This window comes from Hypanus sabinus, chromosome 26, assembly GCF_030144855.1.
Source record: "Hypanus sabinus isolate sHypSab1 chromosome 26, sHypSab1.hap1, whole genome shotgun sequence".
NCBI classification, from domain to species: Eukaryota; Metazoa; Chordata; class Chondrichthyes; order Myliobatiformes; family Dasyatidae; genus Hypanus; species Hypanus sabinus.
Window position 1 is genome coordinate 28,210,194 of NC_082731.1, and position 25,418 is coordinate 28,235,611.

The 25,418-nt window shown below is 43.9% G+C and overlaps 1 gene segment (V, D, J or C); it reads right to left on the reverse strand.

Moving 5' to 3' along the window:
• Positions 1-8,740: 8,740 nt before the first annotated feature.
• Positions 8,741-22,546, reverse strand: LOC132381346 (Ig heavy chain C region-like). The segment is given in 7 exon segments: positions 8,741-9,441; positions 10,899-11,213; positions 12,541-12,864; positions 12,951-13,253; positions 16,821-17,120; positions 18,062-18,364; positions 19,189-22,546. Coding segments are annotated over 7 exon segments (2,004 nt in total).
• Between the last annotated feature and the right edge of the window lie 2,872 nt (positions 22,547-25,418).

A 25,418-nucleotide genomic window follows, 5' to 3' on the forward strand; every position in this document is an offset into this window, starting at 1 on the left:
AAGAAGAGCAGGCTGAGCTGTCTCAATTACTGTTATCCAGTTGCACTCACATCTACTGCTTTGAGAGGTTGGTCGTGGCCAGATTCGACTCCTGCCTAAGCAAGGACCTGGACCCACTGCAATTTCCCTATTGCTACAATAGGTCTATAGCAGATGGAATCTCACTTGCTCCCCATTCAGTCTTGGATCACCTGGACAATAACAATACCTGCAGTATGTCAGAATGTTGTTTACTTATTACAGCTCAGTGTTCAAAACAATCATACCCTCAGTTCTAATCTACAAGCTCCAAAACCTGGGCCTCTAGACCTCCCTCCACAACTGGATCCTTGACATCCTCACTGGGAGACCACAGTCAGTGTGGATCTGAAAGAGCATCTCCTCCTCACTGACAATCAACACTGGGGCACCTCAAGGATGTGTGCTTAATCCACTGTTCTACTCTCTCTGCACCCACGACTGTGTGACTAGGTACAGCTCAAGTGGCATTTATAAATTTGCTGATGAACTATTGTGGGCAGAATTTCAGGGTGATGAGGAGGCATACAAGAGCAGGATAGATCAGCTGGGTAAATGGTATCTCAATAACATCCTTGCATTCAACGTCAGTAAGCCGAAGCAATTGATTGCAGACTTCAGGAAGGGGAGGTTGTGGGACAACACATCAGTTTTCATTGAGGGATCGGCAGTGGAAAAAGTGAGCAGTTTCAAGTTCCTGGATGTCAGTATTTCCGAACATCTATCCTGGCTCCAACATATTGATCCAATAACAAAGAAGGCATGACACAAGGTTAATTTTATATTTTAATTGGAATTTGAGTAGTCTGGGTACAATAGACAATAGACAATAGGTGCAGAAGTAGGCCCTTCGAGCCTGCACTGCCATTTTGAGATAATGGCTGATCAATTACTATCAATACCCGGTTCCTGCCTTGTCCCCATATCCCTTGATTCACCTATCCATAAGATAGCTATCTAGCTCCTTCTTGAAAGCATCCAGGGAATTGGCCTCCACTACCTTCCGAGGCAAGGCATTCCAGACCCCCACAACTCTCTGGGAGAAGAAGATTTTCCTTAACTCTGTCCTAAATGACCTACCCCTTATTCTCAAACCATGCCCTCTGGTACTGGACACTCCCAGCATCTGGAACATATTTCCTGCCTCTTATCTTGTCCAATCCCTTAATAATCTTATATGTTTCAGTCAGATCCCCTCTCAATCTCCTTAATTCCAGCGTGTACAAGCCCAGTCTCTCTAACCTCTCTGCGTAAGACAGTCCAGACATCCCAGGAATTAACCTTGTGAATCTACAGTGCACTTCCTCTACAGCCAGGATGTCCTTCCTTAACCCTGGAGACCAAAACTGTACACAATACTCCAGGTGTGGTCTCACCAGGGCTCTGTACAAATGCAAGAGGATTTCCTTGCTCTTGTACTCAATTCTTGTATGTTGTTAAAGACTCGCGGAGTTCTACGGATGTACCATGGAGAGTATTCTGATTGCATTACCATCAGAAAAAGCTGCAGAAAGTTGTAAACTCAGCCAGCTCCATCATGGACACTAACTTCCCCAGTATCAATGACACCTTTAACAGGCGATGGCTCAAGAAGGCACCATTCGTCATTAAGATCTCCCACCACCAAGGACCTGCCCTCCTCTCATTGCCACTTTCAAGGAGGAGGTACAAGAGCCTGAAGACACACTCAACATTTGAGGAACAGCTTCTTCCCCTCCTAAATAGACAATGAATCCATGAACATTACCTCACTATCTTTTCTTCTTGTTTTGCACTACTTATTTAATTTATTTTTTATATTTATTTCATATACAAATTTATTGCTTTTTATTATTAAGTATTGCAATGTACTGCGGCAGCAAAACAACAAGTTTTATGACAAATGGCAGTAATATTAAAGCTAATCCTGGTAGAAGGGGTTGGTCACCATGGACTCAAAATCACCAACCACACCTCACGTCTGTACTTATGAATTACTGTCTCTCTAAACACACCAACATTGTGGAATACTCACAATTATACCTTTTTGTATTTCCTCTATTCATCTTGGCTTGGTAACACTGACACTTCCACACACTAATCCTCTCATTGGGTCGACCTGGGAGGAACATCTGTACTCAATCACCATCCGGGAATAACAGCTAATCTCTGACCCAACAATGAAGCTGCTGTGTTTGGCTCAAGTGAGAAATACAAAACACTCTACACTGAATCAGAACTGGTGTCACGGTTCCAGTCGCTTGAGCACAAACGTGTATAAGGAGTACAAGAATACAAGAGCAAGGACGTGATGCTGAGGCTTTATAAAGCACCAGTGAGGCCTCACCTTGAGTATTGTGAATGGTTTTGGGCCGCTCATCTTAGAAAATATGCCCTAGCATTGGAGGGTGTCCAGGGACGGTTCACAAGGATGATTCCAGGAATGAAAGGGTTATCATATGAGGAACATTTGCTGGCTGTGGGTCTGTACTCACTGCATTTCAGAATGATGTGGGGGATCTCACTGAAACCTTTCGAATGTTGATAGGCCTAGTCAGAATAGATGTGTTCCCCATGGTGGGAAAGTCTAGGACAAGAGGGCACAGCTTCAGGATAGAGAGGCGCCTTTTCAAAACAGAGATGTGGAAAAATTTCTTTAGTCAAAGTGTGGTGAATTTGTGGAATTTGCAGCTGTGGAGGCCAAATGGTAGGGTATATCTAAGGCAGAAATTGATAAGTTCTTGATTGGACATGGCATCAAAGGTTATGGGGAGAAGGCCGAGAACTGGGGTTGAAAAGGAGTTAAAAAAGGATCAGCCATGATTGAATAGTGGAGCAGAATCGATGGGCAAGATGGCCTAATTCTGCTCCTTTCTCTTATGGTCTTTTCGAATTCTGCAGAAAGTTAGGCACCTTGTGGATCACATAACATGTTCTGTGTCCTGCAGAGTAAGGGAGATTTTGTTGAGACACACTGAAGGTGAGGTCCTGTTTGAAGGGCACCGATGCCAATGATCCTTTTGAAGGTCTCCTTGTGACTCTCTCTGGGTCTGTCTGTCTCTGCTTTAGCCACTCAGATTGTCCTCTGCCTTCCCTCTTCAAACACTTGCACAGTTTCTTTATTTGCATAGTTCTGAATTTATCCTTTGTCTCTTCTTGCAATTATCTCTGTCTCTGTCATCACTGAACTCACAAGAAGAAAAGAAAACAGGAGAAAATGTAGACCACCAGATTCCATGCTCTGGGCTGAGATTTCTGGGGATTTTTTCCCTCTGAGAGAAGAAATTTCTCTGCACCTCAGTTTCAAATATCCGGCTCCTTATTTCTTAACAATCTCCCCTTATTCATTGCTCTCTGACAGATGACAATCTCTCAACATCAACCCTCTTGTGCCCCTTTTGTATCTGATATGCTTGAGTCCAGAAATCCTGGATTCTTCTAAACTCTAAGGAATGTAGACACAGACAGTCTTGTCGCAGTCACTGTCTGACAGTCACTTCAGTTACAGAAACAGGCCCTTCGGCCCATCCAGTATTTAAACTGCCCAGACACATTGACTTGCACCCAGAACATAGCCATTCATGCCCCACCCATTCATGTACCTACACTCCAAATTTATCCTCAGGAATGTCTTATACAACTTCAACATAACATCCAATCTCCTGTACACCATACCTAGATTTGTGAAGGCCAATTGCAACACATCACACTTAAATTCCATCTGCCATTTTTCTGCCCATTGAGTTGTAGAAAAGTACAGTCCAGAGACAGGCCTTTCAACCCATCTAGTCTGTGCTGAGTCATTTAAACTGCTAAGTCCCACTGACTTGCACCCAGACCATCACCCTCCATACCCTTCCCATCCATCTAACCATCCAAACTTCTCTTAAACATTGAAATCAAGCTTGCAAGCATCACTTGTTCTGGCAGCTCATTCCACACTCTCACAAATCTCTGAGCGAAGAAGTTTACCTCATGTTCTCCTTCAACATTTCACCATTCACCCTTAACCTATGACCACTAGTTGGCATTCTTCCCAACCTCAGTGGAAAAAGCCTGCTTGCTTTTATGTATCGATACCCCCGATAAATCTGTACTCCACCATCAAATCTCCCCTCAATCTTTTATGTTTCAGGAAAAACAGTCCTAAACTTTGTAATCTTTCCTTATAACACAGTTTCTCCAGTCCTGGTAGAATCCTTTTAAACTTTCTCTGTACTCTTTCAAGCTTATTTACATCTTTCCTGTAGGTTAGTGACTACACACTGTAATCCAAATGAGGCCTCATGAATGTCTTATACAACTTTAAGATAACTTCCCATCTCCTGTACTCAGTACTTTGACTTATGAAGACCAATGTGCCAGAGATTTGTTTATGACCCTATCTACCAGTGTCTCCACTTTCAGTGAATTATGGACCTGTATTCCCAGATCCCTTTGTTCTACCACACTCCTCAGTGTCCTATCGTTCACTGTGTAAGTCCTACCCTGGTTGGTACTACCAAAGTGCAACACTTCACACTTGCCTACATTAAATTCCATCTGCTATTTTACCATCTGGTCCATATCCCACTGCAAGCTCCGATATTCTTCCTTGCTGTCCGCTCCACCCCCCAATCTTGGTGTCAATTACAAATTTGTTGATCCAGTTAACTATATTACCATCTAGATCAGGGGTGGCCAACCTTTTACATTCCATGCATCAATTTTTTCACGCACGAGTTCAGATGCGCCATACAACTTTTGTACCCCCATTCATTTCTTGTAAAAATATGTTAATATAGACATATTTAGCATTTTTATATGATATATTGATTTAACATAAAAACAAGATAAACATTATTTACCTTAATGAGACTTTTGAGTCTGTTTTGATTTTGCCAAGATTTTAATATTTGGAGATAAATTAATTACTGAGAGCAGCAGAGAATTCTTTAAATTAGAATCAGTCAGTCGTGACCTCATTTTGTTTTTAATCAATTACTTGGCTGAAAATGCTTGTTCATATCTGTACGTCTTTCCAAAATGACAGATATAATTCTGGGCAAATTTTCTTAGCTCTGGAAAATGTTCACAGGGTAATGATCGCCAGAAATTAATCATGTCAGAAGCATTTGGGACTGAGGGAAGCTCATCAAATTTCATGTTCAATAATGAATTTGGTTTCAAGTCAGTAAGTTCTATACTTGTGTTACTAGGCATCTTCATGATCTTTGTTCAAGTGAAAATGGGTTTATAAATGCAAGTATGCAGTCTACTTCTTTAGCAAAATCATGAAAACAAATTTCAAAAGACTCTTGCAATAACCTGATTTTTTCAATATATTTTGTAAAATTGCCGTTAACTTCAGCACATTCACTCTGCTCTTTTAAGTGTGGAAACTGGCTCAAATCCTCATTTTCTAACTGAGAGGTGAACAGTTTTAACTTCATCTTGAAAGCATCGATTTCATTTATTAAGCTAGGAAACAATTTGTTCTTACCATGGAGTTTCAAATTTAGATCATTGAGATGCTTTTAACATCAACTAAAAATCCTAAATCAAATAGCCAATTGTTAAAAGGGCTCTTTCCTCAGGCAGCTCTTTTTTTTTCTAGAAAATTATGAACAGTATTTTTCAGTTTCCAAAATGTACTCAGAACCTGTCCTCTAGAAAGCCAGCACACCTCGTAATGAAGGACGAGATCACCATATTCCACATCTAACATTTCACAATATTCTCTGAATTCCCATCTGTCTAATCCTCTTGCTTTAACTTTATTCACACATTTCACAACCAGTAGCATACCATGCTGCAAATTTAAAGTTTTTCCACACAGTGACTCGGTGTATAATGTAGTGGTATTTTAGTAGAGGACAACCTAAAAAGTTTTGGAGCAGTAGTCCCAGCGGCTTTACCTATCATTACCGGCGCTCCATCAGTACAAACACCAATGAGTTTACTGGAATCTAGTTGTAGATTTTCTAGGCATGATTTCACTTTGTCAAATATGTCTGATCCTCTTGTTTTTCCATGAAGAGACTGAAGACCAATAAGTTCCTCAAAGACGCTAATATTATCATCAATTCCTCTTATAAAAATGCTTAACTGGGCTACATCACATACGTCAGCAGATTCGTCCAAAGCTGAAGAAAAGAAAGTACAAGCATGGACAAGGTCTTTCAGTTGCTCAGATACATCATGACAGAGCTCCTCAGTGCTTCTCGTAACTGCTTTGACAGAGCAATTTCATCTACAAGTACTTTCCTTTCGATACTTTTATCACCAAGACATCTTGCAAATATTTGCAGGCAAGGCTTAATAATTTCTTCTCCATCAGAGAAAGACTTCCGTTTTTTGGCCAACGCTAAAGTAATTTCGTAGCATGCTTCAGTCATTGCCAAACTTTAACAACTTCCATTAACAAATATATTTTCTCTCCTTTTGACTTCTTCCTTTTTATTAATCACTTATTCTTTCTGTAACTCAGACCCAAGTAGTAGCTTCAGTTTTCCTTCTATTTCAGTCTGATGTTGTGTTTTATAGTATCTATTAAGACCATGTCTTGTATTAGGTGAGAAAGTGTTTTCACAAACAATGCACAATGGTTTTCCTGACAGACCTGCTATAAATAAGAACTCATTTTCCCACTGTTCATTGAATTCATGCTTGCTATCACTTTCTGTTTTCTTTTGCACTATGATGGGTAACTGAATGTAAAAACAAGGCTTAATTTTCGAAAAAGCACACAACTGCAAATGTTCACAAAAGACAAACAAAGCACAACTCCATAGCACATTAGTGTCAATTGTAAACTGATTGGCAAGAGCCTGAGATGCATCACTGGTGCAGACGCCTGGCGACTGAGGATCAAATGAGTATCAAATGTGTATTGAACAGTTATGGAACAACTGCAGAACAAAAGTCTCTCTTTCCTAGTTTGACTCATTGAACATTTTTTTTTAAATTGAAAGCAGATTTAATGTCAAAGAAGATAATATTCACCAAAAGATGTGCACAAAATAATAAAATCACTAAAAATAATCGCTAAGTTTTAGATTTATTCTCAGTAAATCCCATTTCTAGATCTAAGCTACTTGAATTCCAGTTATAGTTTTTTTTCTGCAAATCAGTTTTTGGTTAATACTTTTTGCATGAGTGGGGTTACTTTTTTATTATTATCACTGCGGTAAAATGCGCCACTGGTTGGCCATCCCTGAACTAGATCATTGGTACAGATGACAGACAACAATGGACCCAGCACCAATCCCTGCAGAACTCCACCAGTCATAAGCCTTCAGTCAGAGAAGCAACCATCTGCTACCATCTCTGGCTTCTTCCACAAAGCCAATATCCAATCAAATTTACTGCCTTTTCTTGACATATCTGTCCAATCCCATAGGATTCTCCCTCACTTTGCCTGCTAGGGCAACCTCGTCCATTCATTTAACTCTTCTTATTTCTTTCTTAGGGTTTTTTCTGCAATTCTTATACCCCATAAATACCTGATTTGTTCCTACCTGCCTGACCCTGCTGAGCACTTCCTTTTTCTTCTTCACCAGGGCCTCAATATCTCTTGAAGACCAAGGCTCCCTAAACCTGTCATCATTGCCTTTTATTCTGACAGGCACAGACAAGCAATGTGCTCTCAAAATTTCACATTTGAAGGCTTCCCACTTACCGAGAACACCTTTCCCAGAAAACAATCTGTCCCAACTCACACTTGCCAGATCCTTTCTGATACCATCAAAATCGGCCTTTCTCGAATTTAGAATCTGAACCTGTGAACCAGATTTATCTTTTCCATATTTCTTTTGAAACTAATTGCATTTTGATCAGTAGATGCCAAGTGTTCCCTTACACAATCTTCTGTCAGCTTCCCTTAAAAGGCATCAAGTATTCCACACACTCTCGGTGGGATTTCTCCATGCCGATTAAGGAAACTTTCCTGTGTACATTTCACAAACTCCATCCCTTTTATAGAATAGGAGTCCAAGTCAATATGTGGAAAGTTGAAATGATCTACCATCACAACCTTATGTGTTTTGCAACAGTCTGCGATCTCCCTACAAATTTGTACCTCTAAATCCTGTAGACTGTTGGTTGGTCTTTAATATAGGCCCATTAACGTGGTCATACCTTTCTTATTCCTCATTTCCACCCATAAACCTAAATAGAGGAGTTCTCCAGTCTCTCCTGACTGATCACAAATAACACCATTCCTCTCCCTTTAATCCCTCCTGCATTGACATGTCTGAAACAATGGAACTCTGGAATATTGAGCTGCCAGTCCTGCCTCTCCTGCAACCAAGTCTCACGAATGTTTACGGTATCATAATTCCTTATGTTAATCTATGACATGAGCTCATTTGCCTCGTGTTTGCCCTGACAGACAGATGCTTAACTGCACCATTGCAACAGAACAGTTTCCAACAATGGTATGTTTCATTTAGTTAGCGTCACACATGAACCAGATGAGGAGCAGCAAAGTTAGTGGGGACAAGGAGCCCTCAAACAGTGATCCGACATCTTTGACACAAATATATTGTCTGGTCAGTGGTTGGCTCTCTCACCTCTTTGTCAGATGGCCGTAGGTTCTAATTTCTCTGACCATTAGTTGACAGCTGATCACTGGGACTCCTGGTGTAGGAAGGATTTAGACACCATAGATACAAAGACACCTATTTCGCCCCAAGTGTGCGTCACCTACCACACCTCATGTCGAAGATTCCTAAATTCTTGTCTCCAAAAATCACAGCTAAAACATTTTCAAATCATATTTATTGTACTTGGATCGGTACATTGACACAAACAGAGATTTAATACATTGTGCAGTCCCACACAGGGTTGAAATCCATTCAAACATGGCAGAAGAAGGTCTTAGGATGTACGTACAAACTCAGAGATTTGAGGTGAATCATGTTTGTTCCTTAATTTTGTTCTTGATCTTAATTTTATTCTTAGTTATTTCAAAAGGTCCAGATCTTAAACATGTTTTAATCAGCAAAATAACCCTCTGTGATAATTAATAATCGTAAAACTAACAAAACTAGGGTTTCATGGATTGAATCACACAGTGTTACACACAAGATTTAAAACTATCAGTCAGAACAAGTGAGACATTGACCAGAGTGGGTTTGCTGTGAGATTTATTGATGCTTCGGAACAGGTTGGTTGTGAGCGACTCATGACCCACCACACAGGAGAAAGTGGTGCCGCTCTTCCACTCCTCAGGAGAAACCTTCAGCTGACTGGTCATTGTGTTCCAGCCTTTTCTGGGGTCCTTGGTCACCGGCTGGTTCACAAACCCTGTCTTCAGGAGGGTGTCATTGGCCATCCAGGCCACATAGATCTCTGCGGGAGAGAACTTGGTGACCAGACACATCAAGGTCCCAGTCTGATCGGTGTCTATCTCATCCGATGATGGGGGGAGGAGGTAGACCTGAGGATGAGTCACAACACCACCTGGAACAGAGAGAATCTGTTAGAATGAATCTTCCAATAATTCCCTCCCTACCCAACACATTCTGGTCTTGTACCAACATGAACAATTTCTAAATCTGAGAGGCTTCACTTTATCTGAAACTAAAGGCTTTTCCCTTTCTGCTCATCATTGGGATTTGTGGAGTGGAAATCTTGAACCTGCTGCATTTTACAGCTTCCAGCGAGGTTAGTCCATTCAGTTCAATCAATGGGAGTCACCGAACACAGCAACTCGACAGAAAGTGGAACTCAGCCCCTGGACTTGCATTGTTACGCCCGTGGCCCCCTCCTTTTTGAGAATCGCAGGATCGCTATTGATTCGAGTCAGGAGACCCAGGAAATGAGAGAGAGACACACAGATTCCTCAATGGTTGGAATGTTTCCTTGGCCTCCGAGATAAAAAGCCGCGGAACAGGTCATTGTCTTTTGGAATTGTGTATTGAAAGCTGTACAATGCATCGAAGCCCCCCCAGGCAATGAACCGAGGGGGGGGGAGGTTGGTGGAGGGATTGCATCATCCCAACCTGATTGACATCTGAGACCCCGTGAGTCAGGATAAAAGAGGGTCTGTGGGCACAGCCCCTCAGATTCACGAGAAGAAATGCTAGTGATCCCATTTTAGCAAAAGCCGGTGGGAAGGCCAAATGCATCCTTTTCCATTTGCCCCGGAATCGGTGGGCCTTTACCATGGAAGAGCGGTTTTTAGCTAACAAACGGGGAAATCAACTCCCAACGACTCTCGAAGGATTGACATCATAAAAGGAATGGGCAAGTTTTAACCCGGCTTTCTCTCCAACCAAAAAGCTGCAGCTTGAGTGAACTAAAGTGACTTTTATATTTCCATCGGACAATACAATACCCCCTAGACAACGATAAAGCTATTTCTTATTGATTATTATTATACCCGCGCTTTTAGATTTAGTATTGACGACGTATATTATCTGTATGTTTGCATCAATATTATTTTTGTGTATTTTTATCAATAAATACTGTTAAAAATACTACCATCAGACTTCAACGGACCTCTCTATCTTTGCTGGTAAGTGACCCGGTTACGCGGTACGTAACAGCATCACCCTGTGCTGTTTGTTCCATCTCCCCTGGTGCAGGGGTGGCAGTCTCAGCTGTGTACGTGTGAGAAGGAGTGAGAACCTATGGAACTCTCCCCACAGAAAGCACTTGAAGAATTAACATGTAATATATTCAAGGATGGGTTGTATGTACTTCTTCATGTGAATGGGTCAAAGGATATCTGGAGAAAATAGGAATAGGGATTGAGTTTGGATGATCAGCTGAGACCAGACTGAATGGTTCAGCAGATCGAGAGACCCAATGGCCTGCTGCTGTACTCATTTTCTATCGTCTATCACAGTGCTGGATGGTGATAAATCTGTCAAATTGCTGAGATTAGACTCACACTGAATTCTGTCCACACGTACCTGTGTCCTTCCTGATGGATTTCTTCACTGGTGTTGGCAAACTCTCATCCTCTATCACACACGAGAACTCAGCCCCACTGTTCCACTCTGCAGCAGGGACTGTCAGTCTGCTGGTGATCATGTCTTCACCTCCGCTGCTGTCTGGACCCAAAGTCCTCACCCCATCTTCCCTCTTCCTTCCGTCCACCTGCCAGGTTACACTGAATCCCAGTAAATCACTGTGAACCACCTCACACAGAATGGTTGCTGTCCTCTTCGTCCAGATCTCTTCGAAGGAAGGTTTGCTTAAAGTGACTGAAGTGTCTGAACATTCAGCTGGGAGAAACGTCACAATTATTATTTCCCCATTCCCCAATGGATGAATTTCTCACTGTCAAGACCAACATTTCTGTTCATCTCTGCTCAATGATTTGCCAGTCCCATCAAGAGGAGATGAGACCAATCTACATTGGTGAAGAAAGGAATCTTCCCTAGGGTAGACACCCTGAGGGAATGTAAATGAGCAAGATTGACCCTTGCATTGTTCTTGCAGTTTCATGGTCACTTAAACTGTTTCCAGCCACTTATTAAAACAAATACAGAAAATTCCCAGTATTTCAGAGTGCGTTGGTGGAACAGGAAACAGAGCAAAGTATCACGTGAAAATCTTCCAGAAAATACACATCATATTGCAGAATTTATGAGAAACATTTAGTTTTTGTGACTAATATTAAATGCACTCTTTTTCTCTGTTAGATGTAACTAACATTTGCTGCTGCTTTGTCAGAATATTGTGTGTTCACGCTGCCCTCCAGAGGCTTCTGCACATTGTCCAGGCTGACTGTTCCCACACAGGAGCAGAGGGAGAGCTGCTCTGCTGGAAATTCAGTCCCAACTGTGGCACTAATCAGGGGCTGGGATTATGTTCAAAGGCAGAGGGAGGGAGCATTTGGATGATGAGTATCAGTGATTTCCAGAGTGTCTGTCCAGTGAAATGATCTGGATTCTCCTCCAGTTCTGAAAGTATTTTCTGGGATAGTATTGTGTCTATGGTGAAAATGTGGATTATGTTGGTTGAGAGCAGAAAACAGACCAATGATTGGCCAACTTAAGTGCCAAGCGAGATTAAAAAGATGAAGACATTGAAGCTGAGTCAATGGACAAACCGGTGTTCAGCTCACTACTCTATGAGGCTTCCCTCACCTCAGCACTGAACTGACTCTGCAGCTGCGGCCTGCAGCCATCGGCACTCACCTCAGCACTGAGCCTGGCTCCGTGGCCGTGGCCTGCAGCCATCGGTCTCCTGGACCGGTTGCAGTGCTGAACTGGTGACGTGGTTGTGGATTTACTTTAGGGGACTCTATGGTTCAGGTTCTGTGGATTGTTTGTTTGAATATTTTATTGTTTACACAATTCGTTCTTTCTTTTTCATACATTGGAAGTTTGACTCTGAATTCCATTGTGTTTCTTTGTTTTGTGACTGCCTGCAACAAGAGAATCTCAAGGTTGTATATGGTTCACATACTTTGATAATAAATATACTTGGAACTTTATCAGTTCCATCAAATAACTATACCAGAACAACACTGTGATTTAGTGCTGACCTTGAATTCATAGCACAATGTAAACAATTTCACAAATGGGGTGAGTCCCAGGACCCTACCTTGGATATTCTTCACTTGCTTCTTGATACGTGTGTTGGAGGGGGGATGAATCACTGTACAGCTGAAGACTGATTCTGATTCTGTCTCCCACTCCTGTAAACTCACGGTCAGGAAGTGTCTGGCACTGAAAGTCCACCCCTGCTCCAGAGTGGTCGGTGTAGCGCTGGTGTTGGAGGTGATCACAGTGCTGCCTTTCTCCCAGATGACATTTATTTGGTCCGGGTAGAATCCAGAGACCACACACTCCAGTATGGCCGTTTGTCTCTTCGTGGTCTCTTCCTGAGGTGGAGGCAGCAGTCTGACCTTGGGACCTCTTATCTCGACTGGAATAGACAAGAAAACAGGAAATGTCAAACATTTTGACTCAGGTAACTAATGCTGGACATTTAATCGCTGGTCTCTGACCCACCTTTGGTACTATTGGTCCGTGCTGACACTCGGGAAGATGAAGGAGATTCCTGAGCAGAGCACTCGTACTCCACCCCACTGAACCACTCCTCCACACTGATCTGGAGTTCGCTGAGCACTCTGTATCGGGACCCGTCCCTCTCCGCTTGATGGGTGTGAATTCCTTTAGTTTTCTCCTTCCCGCCCACGTGCCAAGAGATGTGGATATCTTCGGGATCTGTACAGAGAACCGTGCACTTCACGGTAGCAGTCTTGTAGTTCCACATCTCTTCAATGTCAGGATTTTGAATAAAGACAGACAATTCTGTGGATTACAAATGGAAATGCTCAGAATCGGACTGGAGATATTTCTTTTGGTTGTGTTAGGTCAACACAGATCATCAGTATATGACAGCTGCATTTAATGTAAACAGAATAACAGAAACACCCAGGACTGTATCGCGTGTCTTATATTCCTGTAAGTTTTGATTCAGAAAAGAAAATCAGAACAAAGGATGTGCTAATCGGTTTTGAATCCCTTTCTAATAACTGTACCAATTGGTTCACTGTGAGACAGAGAAGCATGCAGATTTCTCAGCAGAGACACAGCTCAGTATATTCTTTGCTTGGAGACTCAGTGCCATTGATCAGTAACAATGAACACTGAATCAATGAGAATCCCTTTCTCCATCTGGGCTGAGCCTGGGATTCACTCAGTTTAATAACTTCACATCCTGACATTCCAGTTTTACTGTGGCTGTGCCTCTCCCCATCTCTGCAACCTTCACGGCCAACACAAGCTTCAGAAGACATCATATTCTTTCAACTCTGCTCCCTCATACACCTGCACTACTTCTGCTGGTGCCTGTGGTTTTAGCATTCCTGCGTACAAACACTGAAGCCTCTGTCTCTCTTGAAATGAGCAGCCATGGTCAGAGTGTGTTGTTAAGTTGCTGGGCTGATGAACTGGGAAAAAAGTTTCAAATCCCAACCTGGTGGATGGGAGTTTAAATTCAATTCAACAATGCTTTTTGGAATTGAAAGATGTCTATGGAGGTATTTGTAGTGTCATTCCCTGTGATAACTTCCGGAGAGTCCCATCTGGTCCGGCTGGTCTGTGACTCCAGACCTGCAGCAACACGGCTGAACCTGAATCACCATCAGGAATGAGGCAGCAAGTCCCTCAGTTCCAGAGCAATCAGTGATTGATAGGAAATGATAAATGAATAAAACAGCTCTTTGATCAAGTGTTGGGTCACCTGTCCTCTGGGTTAGTGTCGGTTTTGTGTGAAGTTGTTGAGGCCGTCTCCCAATGCACGATCATCAGTTCACGGACATTGCAGCTCTCTGCACTTCGTGTACACCATTTACACACTCGGTCCCCTTTTGCTCTTTGACATTTAGTGTGGAGGCTGATTGTGTTTGTGTCATGGTTGAGACCTTCAGTGAGACTGTGAGTCAGTGTCTTTGTCTGAAGGAAGAGCAGATGTAACACACACTGTCCAGTCTGACTGGGACGGATCATCTGACAAAGTATGATGTGGAATTCTTAACCTATCTCATGTCAGTTAGATTATGAGCAATTTTCTTTTAAAACAGAAAGTCCATTGTGTAGTCTAGATGATCATTGCTGTTGTGTAATATCACAAATCTGTAAACCTTGGTGTACACTGAAGGGTCACAGAATTGTGAATCCCAGTTTAATCAGCACTGTGATGTTGTTAAACGTGTTTTGACAGGTTTCTTGATGTATCAGCCTGGTCTTGATGTTCAGCAGTCCCTGGGAAATGTGATCCTCTCATAAAACCTGACAGAGTCAAGATCGCTCCACTTATTGCTGGTGTTATTCCACAAGAAGCATGTATATCTGTGCTTGTGTAATTCTAACAAAACATTGTCCTTTCTGACATTCTTTGGGATCACTGAGTTTCCCTCTTGGACTGAATTCAGTGTCCTGCATGTGGATCAAAGTAACTTTAACAATTTGTCTGATCCAGGATTTATGCACAAAGCATATCAGATTGGACAGGAGACTGGTTAGAAGACTGTGTCTTGTCTCGCCAATTTGTCTTGTGCCCAACTTTATCAAAGGGTCATCCGTCCTTTGACTGAATCGATTTTGAATTTCAGCCCCGTTCACCTTCATCACCTCGTGCCTCAGCCACTGGGTGAAAAACAGGTTCCAGTTCTTGTTGACTGGAGTCAGACAGGAGGGAATCTGGCCAAGGAAACTGGAATTGGGATCTGAGTCACACTGAAGCAACAATGTACACAAATGAGTGAGTGTATGGACAACCAGAAACACAAGAGATACTACAGATGCTGGAAATCTTGAACAACGCACACAAAATGCTGTAGAAACACAGGAAGTCAGGCAGCATCTATGGTGGGAAATAAACAGTCGATCTTTCGGGCCAAGTGACTTCACCAGTACTGGAAAGGAAGTGGGCAGAAGCCAGAATAAGTGAGTGGAGTGGAGAAGAATACATTCTGTCAGATAAGAGGTGAGACCAGGTGAGAGGGAAAGGGTGTGTATGGGGAATGGGTATGAAGTAGAAAGCTGGTAGGTGATAAATGGAAGAGATAAATGGCTGATGCAGAAGGAATATGAGAGGACAGTGGACCATGGAGGAAAGGTTCAAGAGGAGGGGAAACAAATGTAAATGATGGGCAGATGAGGAGAGGTGATAGAATGAGGTGGTATCTAATATGGCGATTAGAAAAAAAAGGGAATAGAGAACCTGGGGGAGATTACTGGAGGTTGCAGAAATTAGAACTCAAGCTACCAGGTTGGCAGGTATCTGGATGAAATATGAGGTTTTGGTATTCTAACCTGACTTTGGCCTCACCAGGGCAGTAGAGGAGACCATGGACAAACATGTCAGAATAGGACTGAGAAGTCAAACTGAAAAAGGTGGCCACAAGGTTAATAGAAAGTCGAATAGAAATGTGATTGGAGAGGTAGTCAGTTTGAATCATGTGTTTTCTTCTCTCTTTGTTAAATTTCCATCCCAATGGATACCAGGGGCAGGTCTGGAATCCAGTAAATGGATTGTTATGAAATTCAATGACGAATTGATTACACAGCCAATCACTTTATTTCACACTTTCCTTCAGAACAATGATACTGTAGGGTAGAACCATCGGAGTATGTTGCATTGAGATTACTCTGGTAAAAGAACATTGGCACAGGCTCCAAAGGACAGTTTTCATCTGAAAATGGAAGATTCATAGATTTAAATGTTAGATATTTTCAGCTCTTTTCCCATGCTTGGAAAAAAGGGAGTCCCACATATTCCCACTCTCTATCCTCTGTATATCGCATCCTATCGAGATGAGGTTGTGTCAGCCATGATAAATGCATGTGCTCTCTGAACCAGGTCGAGGATCTGAGGACACAAGGTCACAACATTCACTGGAGGATTGGGCAACAATTCAAAAATAATCCAGACACCTACATTTCAGTGAGTGGACAATCGACAGAAGAGTCTCTCAGGAAACACTGGCAACAGACTCTGAGGACTGAAGCAAATACAAAATTGCAGAGATAATTTTTAGGAACTAACACTGATAAGACAGTGAAAAGGGAACAGGGAGGTTTTCTCCAGATGGTAAATCATGGGGCGTGAGCTTTGCTCACTAACTTATTTTCATTATAACTACAAACAGATACGACTAAAATTATTGAGACAGAATGGACAGGTGACCTCATCTAACACCTTTCCTGCCCAGTAGATGGGGTTAAAGCTGCTGGTGATATGATTTGATTCAAAGTGCAAAGATCATCTGTATATCACTCAACAAGTGACAGTAGGGACAGGAATTGTGTGGGAGTATCAGTTAGGTAGTTTAGTGCTATAAGTTAATTAATTTTTCTTCGAACATCACTCACCTTCTTGATACGTCATGTTGACCTGACCACTGAAACCGGAAGGTGTGTGATTCACTTCACAAGTATATTTCTGTTTCTTGGTCCATTCCTGCACAGGCACTGTCAGATAAGCGATTGTTTCAAATCCACCACCAGATCTCCGAGTGGAAGGGAGAACGATGCCTTCTTGGGCAGATCCAGCTTTTTTCCAGGATACCTGAACGTTGTCGGGAGAGAATCCAGATATCACACAGCCCAGGACAGCATTTGCTTGACTGTGGATCATCTCCCGGGATGGAACAAGGGAGCTGAGCTTCGGAGCTGTAACACATTTAATATCTGTCAGTACATGATTGCTTGGTCCATGCTTTGGACTTCATTCCCCCTCATCCCGAGCAAGTTCCCCAATTCCAGCCCTCTCAAGTATGTTGTTAATTTACAGCTGATCTGATGATCTGATGGTTCACACCAGTGAGTGGGAGGGCTGGGTGTATCACTTGGGCCTCCCAGCAGCGTGTCCCACTATGCTATGATATTGCAGAGAGGTGGGTCATGGGGTTGAGGTGCAGACCTGCCGTGATCTAATTGTTTAATGGAGAATGACTGATACCAGCTCCTGTGAGCAGGAGTACATGGTGTGGTACTGTTTCCACTGGTGAGTTTGGGAAAAACAATTTTAGGTTCAATGAGAAAGAAGAACAGATGGACAGGAGGGAATTATTTTGTTGTATCTGCAATGTTTGTTCAGATCTGTGAAGAAGATGGTTAAAGAAGGGCAGTGGAGTGGATTTCTTCATCACATTCACCAGGGATTGCTTTTATCAGAAGAGGGGCAGCTGCAGGGTGGAGGGGAAAGTGCAGGAGGAGTGGGGTAAAGTTTAAATTGTTGTTCTGTGTGCAGGGGTACGATGGGCCAGCGGTCTCTGTATGTGTACAGGAGCTGATCTGTAGGGAGGTTTTTGTGGGATGGGATGGTGGAGAGGTTCCTGAAAGGAGTGGATACAATGGAGGCAGATCAGCACAAGTTGTTTCCTCCACCCTCCACTGATACGGAGTTTCATTGAGTTCAGGAGGATGTTTCCCCCCATATCAATTCCATACGTTTTCTCACTGTGATTTTGGTGAGGAGTCATACTGCCATTGTAAGATTAGAGTAAAGGAGTTAATTGCCGTGCCGAACATTATCTGACAAGGGTTCGTGTTCCAGATTTACACTCTGAGATCAATGCAGCTTTTAAGAGAAAAATATGTCTCATACTAACATTGAGGTTTCTGTAATGGCTGGAACCCCACTGTCACCGTCCCTGCCTTGCACGTGTAGACTTTATTCTTCTTCCAGTCTGCCGCAGAGACTTCGAGCAAGCTGCTCATCGTGTACTTTGAATTTTGCCCCAACACCGCCGGGTATTTCTTGATTCCAGTGGTGATGTCCCCACTGTTAGTGGACCATGTCTGACTGATGCTCTCAGGCTGATAGTCCTTGACCAGACAGAGGAGCCTGATGCCTTGGTCAGATTCTGTGTTGCAGGAACTTGTGATGTAGACTGATGGTGTGGTCTTGTCCTCTGAAATGGAAAGAAATTCACAGATGTTCTGTAAATAAATGCATGACTAGCAGACAAAGGAGACATGTTATACATTATCATTACTAACTACTGTGCTGAAGTCTGAGATACATAAGCTGGGATCCCCACCCGACCCCTCCACTGTACTGTAGTAATTTTATGTACTGCACTGTACCTCAGCCACTAAAGAAAAACAAATTTCATGACAGATGTGAGTGAGGATAAACCTGATTCTGATGTGGGTCTCTATTGTGGACTGAGAGTGGGAAAGGGAAGGGAGTGAGAAGCATCAGAGAGACATTCTGGAAAGATCAATAAACCAATTGTTTTGAATCAAGTGACCTTGCCTGTTGTCTCAGAGCTGGTTGGAACTGCACCCATGCCAACTGCTGCCCCTGCTCTATCACATGTCCCACACCCCTCCCATGATGCTCCACCGTCACTGTTCCCAACATGTGTTGCTCTCGCCAGATTTACAAACTCACTCTCCACTCCACTTTGACAAATATGTTACTACGGAAAAGTCTTAGGCACGCTAGCAATATACATGTGTCCAAGATTTTTGCACAGTACTGTTTATAAATGAGTAATTTCCAAAATTATTCACCCCATGAAACAAAACTCTCAGCACTTCAACACCCAGCTGGGAATCTGTGTCACTGAGCTCAGAGGCTATGGGTCAGTCTCACAGTGGAGGCTTGAGCCCACAGTCACAAGTGTGCCCCAACACCCCGCCCAGAACCGTACTCATCCAATGTCCGATGTGAAGTTGATGCCAACATTGTGTTTGCCTTCTTTACCACAGACTCAACCTGTAAATTCACCTTCTGGGAGACTCGCACGAGGACTCCGAAGTCTTCCGCACTTCTGATGCACCCTCTGCACTCCTTGATGCATCTGACACCGTTCAAAATTCAACCCATGCAACTGAGGAAGAACTTCAACCGCACCGAGCCTGTGGAAATTACAAGCCAAACGCCTTCCCAACACACCAGGCCCAGAATCGCACTGAGATGAATGGTGACTGTGATCCTTTGACAAGTCTAGTCTGCGAGGGAATCATGGAGGTGGAAACCCCAGTTTAATCCAGGGAACTCCAGCAAGGTCCCGTGTCATGTGGTGGAGTGTGGTGACAGTTCTGGTGGCATCTGTCACTCAGTAAATCTTGGGGCACAGTGGTCTATGGAACTGTGAGACTGACTCCAGTGTAAGTGGCTAGACACTGGTAAATGGTTCACTTCGGGAATGCCAGCTACAGCCAGCACCATTCAAACCACAGTATCTTCAGTTTCCCTTGTATTGAGCAGCAGGGGAAAGAGATGTCAGCTGCGGTCTGAGGAACCTTGCTGCTGTTTATCAGCGTCAACCCTTGACAACAAGGGAGTTATGGGATCAAAGACCTGGGACCATCAGGACAACCATCAGTAATCTGTGACTATCTATTCATCTACCACACAGTCAGTAACTTTAAATTCCTGGGTGTCACTATCTCAGAGGACCTGTCCTGGACTCAGCATATAAATGTAATTGCAGAGGAAGGACAGTGCCCCTACTTCCTCAGGAGTCTGTGGAGATTTGGCACGATGTCTAAAACCTTGATAAACTTCTATAGATGTGTAGTGGGAAGTGTATTGATTGGCTGCTTTACAGCCTGGTAAGGGAACAGCAATGCCTTTGAATGGAAAACACTGCAAACGATAGTGGATACAGCCCAGTAAATAATGGGTAAAGCACTCTCAACCATTGAGCACATCTACATGAAATGCTGTCGTAAGAAAGCAGCATCTATCATCAAAGATCCTCACCACCCAGGCCAGGCTCTTTTCTCACTGCTGCCATCAGGCAGAAGGAACAAGAGCCTCAGGACTCACAGCACCAGTTTCAAGAACAGTTACTACCCTCAACCATCCGGCTCTTGAATAAAAGAGGATATTTACATTCATCTATTGAGATGTTCCCATAAACAATTATCTCACTTTAAGGACTCTTTACTTTGTTATTTATCGCTATTTATTTAGGGTTGCATTTCAACAGTTTATTGTCTTCTATGCTCTTGCTGTTTCATTGATCCTGTTTACAGTTACAATTCTATAGATTTGCTGAGTATGCCCACAAGAAAATGAATCTCAGAGTTGTATGTGGTGACATATCTGTACCCTGATAATAAATTTTACTTTGAATTTTCAGACTTCAAATGAAGATTTTCCAATGGCGGGGAGCTTTAGGAATTGTAGGCTAAAAGTGACCATTCCCTTCCAACATCACCCAAACAGACTAGATTGCCATGTTGTAGTTCAGCTTGTGGACAAGTGACACACTGCAGAAGTACTTGCTGGGTTGGGAAAGGCCCTGGGATGTTCTGGGGTTGTAGAAGCCAAAAAAAAACAAATTGTTTTCATCAAAATAGGAAAGGTACGTTGCATCCGGAGTTTCTCTGGTTAGTAGATTATTTCCCTCCACGTCTCTCTGAATTCAGTAAAAGAAAACTGGGAACGGTGTAGTAGCCAGAAACCAGACTGACGGAGTTTGGTGAAAGGTCACTGATGTGAAACATTAACTCTGTTTCTCACCCCACAGATGTTCCCTGAGCTGCTCAGTGTTGACAGTGCAGGAGGCACAATAATGTCAGCTGAGGATTGCAGCTGAGGATCTTTTACATCCCGGGACCAGCAGGTGGTAAGTACAGTTCTGTCTGGATCAGTGTTCCTCTGGGTCTTTATAAAAACACCCATCAAACTGATAGCAGGGTGCTGGGTGAAGAGGGGAACTGGATCTGGGTGGGTCACAGGGTGCTGGGGTGAAGTGGGAAACTGGATCTGGGTGGGTCACAGGGTGCTGGGGTGAAGAGGGGAACTGGATCTGGGTGTGTCACAGGGTGCTGGGGTGAAGAGGGGAACTGGATCTGGGTGGGTCACAGAGTGCTGGGGTGTAGAGGGGAAAGATCTGGGTGGGTCACAGGAGCTGGGTATTTGTACAAAACGATCGATGGTGAATCAGCAGATTGGTGGAGGTTCAGTCTGATTTCAGTCTGTATTGTAGTAAGTGGATAGAACATCGGGGAGTATGAACAACAGATGGGCAATTTTATTTATTCATTCGTCTTTTGGGATCTGGGCTTTGCCGGTAAAGTCTGAATGAATTGCAGCTGAACCCTGTGTCCTCTTGTTGCAACCATTTCAGCCCTGGGAAAAAGCCTCTGACTCTCCACACGATCAATGCCTCTCATTATCTTTTTCAACTCTATCATCCTCCATTGCCCCAATGAGAAAAGGCCAAGTTCACTCAATCTATCCTCATAAGGCATGCTCCCAATCCAGGAACCATCCTTGTAAATCTTCTCTGCACCCTTTCTATGGCTTCCACATCCTTCCTGTAGTGAGGTGACCAGAACTGAGCACAGTACTCCAAGTGGGGTCTGACCAGGGTCCTATATTGCTGCAAAGGGTAAGGATGGTGAGGATGAGACATCTCCTTCCCTGAGGGACATCAGTAAAACCGAAGGGTCATCATTACTAATGACTAGATTTAAAAACAATACCAATTATTAAGATGATGGAAATCTGACCACAGATCCAAACCTGTTGCAGATTATGATGAACTGAGTTTAGATTTGTCAGTTTTGTTGTGGTGGTAACCATGGACTGTTCATCCATCCCTCTGCACTACTCATCTGCTTTGATGTACTGCCCTGTTTCCCATCACTCCGAATCCAACTTTCTGCCTGTCCATTGGATCACTGTGTCCACGGTGTCCTGGACAATATTTCTCCTTCAATAACATCTCCAGAACAGACTGTCGGATCGTTCTCCCCTTGCAGTTTGTGGATTCTGCTGTGTGCAGAGTGGCTCCACATTCCCGACTCTACAACAGGGCTGTACTTTGAAACTACTTCATTGCCTGTGAAGAGCTCGGGGACACCATAGAAACATAGAAAATAGGTGCAGGAGTAGGCCATTCGGCCCTTCGAGCCTGCACCGCCGTTCAGTATGATCATGGCTGACTATCCAACTCAGAACCCTGTATCTGCTTTCTCTCCATACCCCCTGATCCCTTTAGCCACAAGGGCCATATCTAACTTCATCTTAAATATAGCCAATGAACCGGCCTCAACTGTTTCCTGTGGCAGAGAATTCCACAGATTCACCAGTCTCCGTGTGAAGAAGTTTCTCCTCATCTCGGTCATAAAAGGCTTCCCCTTTATCCTTGAGCTGTGACCCCTCATCCTGGACTTCCCCAACATCAAAAACAATCTTCCTGCATCTAGCCTATCCAATCCCTTTAGAATTTTATACGTTTCAATACGATCCCCCTCAATCTTCAAAATTCCAGTGAGCATAAGCCTAATCGATCCAGTCTTTCTTCATATGAAAGTCCTGTCAACCCAGGAATCAATCTGGTGAACCTTCTTTGTACTCCCTCTATGGCAAGAATGTCTTTCCTCAGATTAGGGGACCAAAACTGCACACAATACTCTCCATACGGTCTCACCAAGGCATTGTACAACTGCAGTAGAACCTCCCTGCTCCTGTACTCAAATCCTTTTGCTATGAATGCCAACATACCATTTGCCTTTTTCACCGCCTGCTGTACCTGCATGAAAAGTGCTCTGTAAATGTCAGCACTTTATCTCGCAACCACTTTTACTGAATCACCAACAACACTGGTTAATGCAGGAAAACACTTGTTAAAAAAACCGAGTTGGGGGATGGAGGAGGGCAAGAAATTAGAGCAGTTGTTCTGTCTGTGAACTGAGAATAAGCAGTTCATTTGAACAGTGAAGTTCAACTCCCCCATGAGTGTGTGATGGGACAGGTTGGGGGAAGCTTCACTCTGTGTCTGACCTCTGCTGCCCCTGCCCTGGGAGGGATGGGACAGTGCAGAAGGATCTTTCTATTTAATCCGTGGCTGCCAGGACAGGACATGGGAGCTGTAATCTGCATTTAACTCATGCCCTGTGTATCCTTGGGTGATTGTTGGAATCCCTTTGAGGAAGAATTTCCCAGATTTACAAGATAAATACTGATTCCATTGAATGACAGAGCAGAGAGTGAGGCCATTCATCCGATAGTGTCTGTGCTTCCCTTTAGCTGAGCAAACTCAATAAACCCATTGGTCTCTCTGCTCTTCCCTGTATCCCTACAAAAGGCGGATCTCCTCCTGTTCCCTCTCTACACTCACTATTGGCCACCACCATTATTCAAGCAGTGTGTTCCAGATCACAAACGTTTATCAACAAACCTTCCCTTAAATGCTCGCCTACTACACATTATTGACTGAAACGCTTCCTCCCCACCCCACCTGCACCACTCCCCTCTCCCCCGCCCACCAATGCAAGGCTGCCCGGAATGTGTGAAGGAATTGTGATTTCAATTCCCTGCCTTACCCTCTTGCACCACTTCCCCACTGCCTTCCCACTCCAAAATTCTTCCCCACCATACCCAGCCTCCTCACCCATCAGGGAATAAAACTAAAACCTCAATCCCATCAATTTATCCTGGGATATCGCCGATACTTTTGCTGTATCCCGGGACGGACCTCAGGCCGGACATTACATGATGGGACTGACACCCACCTGTACCCTGGGGATATTGAGCCATCAACCAGATCATACATGTGTAACCATTCCCTCAGATTATGTCTCAATCCCATTACCTTCAACATGAAAGCAGCCGACAGTAAAACCCGATCCCAATAACTTGACACGGAACAGATCCATTGTTGTCACTGACAGGGAACGAGTTCAACTGCAGTGAAACGCTCAGCCCCTGAACGTGGCTTCAGTTGGTGCTGAGGATCAGAAGCCAGACTTGAACCAAACACTGAGCTCACTCAGCACAACCGGCCGGTGTCAAGGCACAGTCTGGTGACAAGATCCGACCCCATTCCCCTGAGCCTGTTCCCGGTCTGTGGACAGTTCACTGGTGCGGTGCGGTATGTACTGTTACTGGGCTCTAGAGAAACCCGCCGGTTCGGGGAGATTCATGTACTCGCTCTAAATATCTCACTGATATCAGGTGAATCACCGAATTCGCCAAAACCGTAAATAAATAAAATTCTAGTGCGTGAAGGTACAATTGAGAAGTTGGTCTTACCTGAAGTCACTGTCAGCGAGGTTCCTCCGCCCCAGTAGTCAAGATAGTCACAGTGCTCCGTCTCCCCATTCACCCAGTGCAGTAACTTCACTTGCCCGTCACATCCAATAATCTCAGCAAAATGTCAACATGATCCCTGTCCGGACCGGGAGCAGCCGCTTCCTGGATTTCCATCCCAAACTCCGTCCTTGTCTCTTCCTGGCGTGTCAATAAAACAGGCATTTTCACAGTTTTCCTGTCTGCGGACATTGGCTCCCGCCATCACCCAGAATCAGAGTCGAATCCTTTTTGGGCTTTTAATTGTCCGGAAATGGACATTTACACCCAGCAGTCCGAGTCAGGCTTCAGGGACTTGACTCTGGGAAGCAGCAATGCGGAATCCGTGGAGACAGACTGCGCTGCAGACGCTCCTTTGTCGGGGCCAGTTTCTGTTCAGCTCCCCGTCACCGTGTTCCATAGTCACAGTGCTTCACCGCAGGTCACAAACCGCCTTCATCACATCCAGCCCGAAATCCAGTGGATCCCAGAGCCGGCCGGCGGATTTATTAAACCCTCCCTCTGTGTCCGGGTGTCCCACACAGCGGGTCTCAATCTCGGCCACCCCAGTCCTGAAGTGGAGATGATATAACCCACCGGGACCTTTCACTGGGCTTCCACTGACAGCTCCTCCTCGGTGGTCCCGTTCCCTTCCAGACACTTCTCCAGTGGAATTTGTACCCTCTCGCAGATTATCCACTTGGGATCTGATTGATATTCACGGATCCCGGGGTAAAGGCCGGTGGAGGCGCCCGAAGAGCGCCATTTAAAGAGGGTTTTTTGCAGTAGGTTTGTGTATGGAGGGAGCCGCCATCTCTCACACTGTGCCACCCAGTTATAGTCACAGTGATACACCGCCGTACGATAACCTCCGCCCCTCTCACTGTCTCCCAGCACAGTCACTCTTCAGTCAAACCGCACTAGAA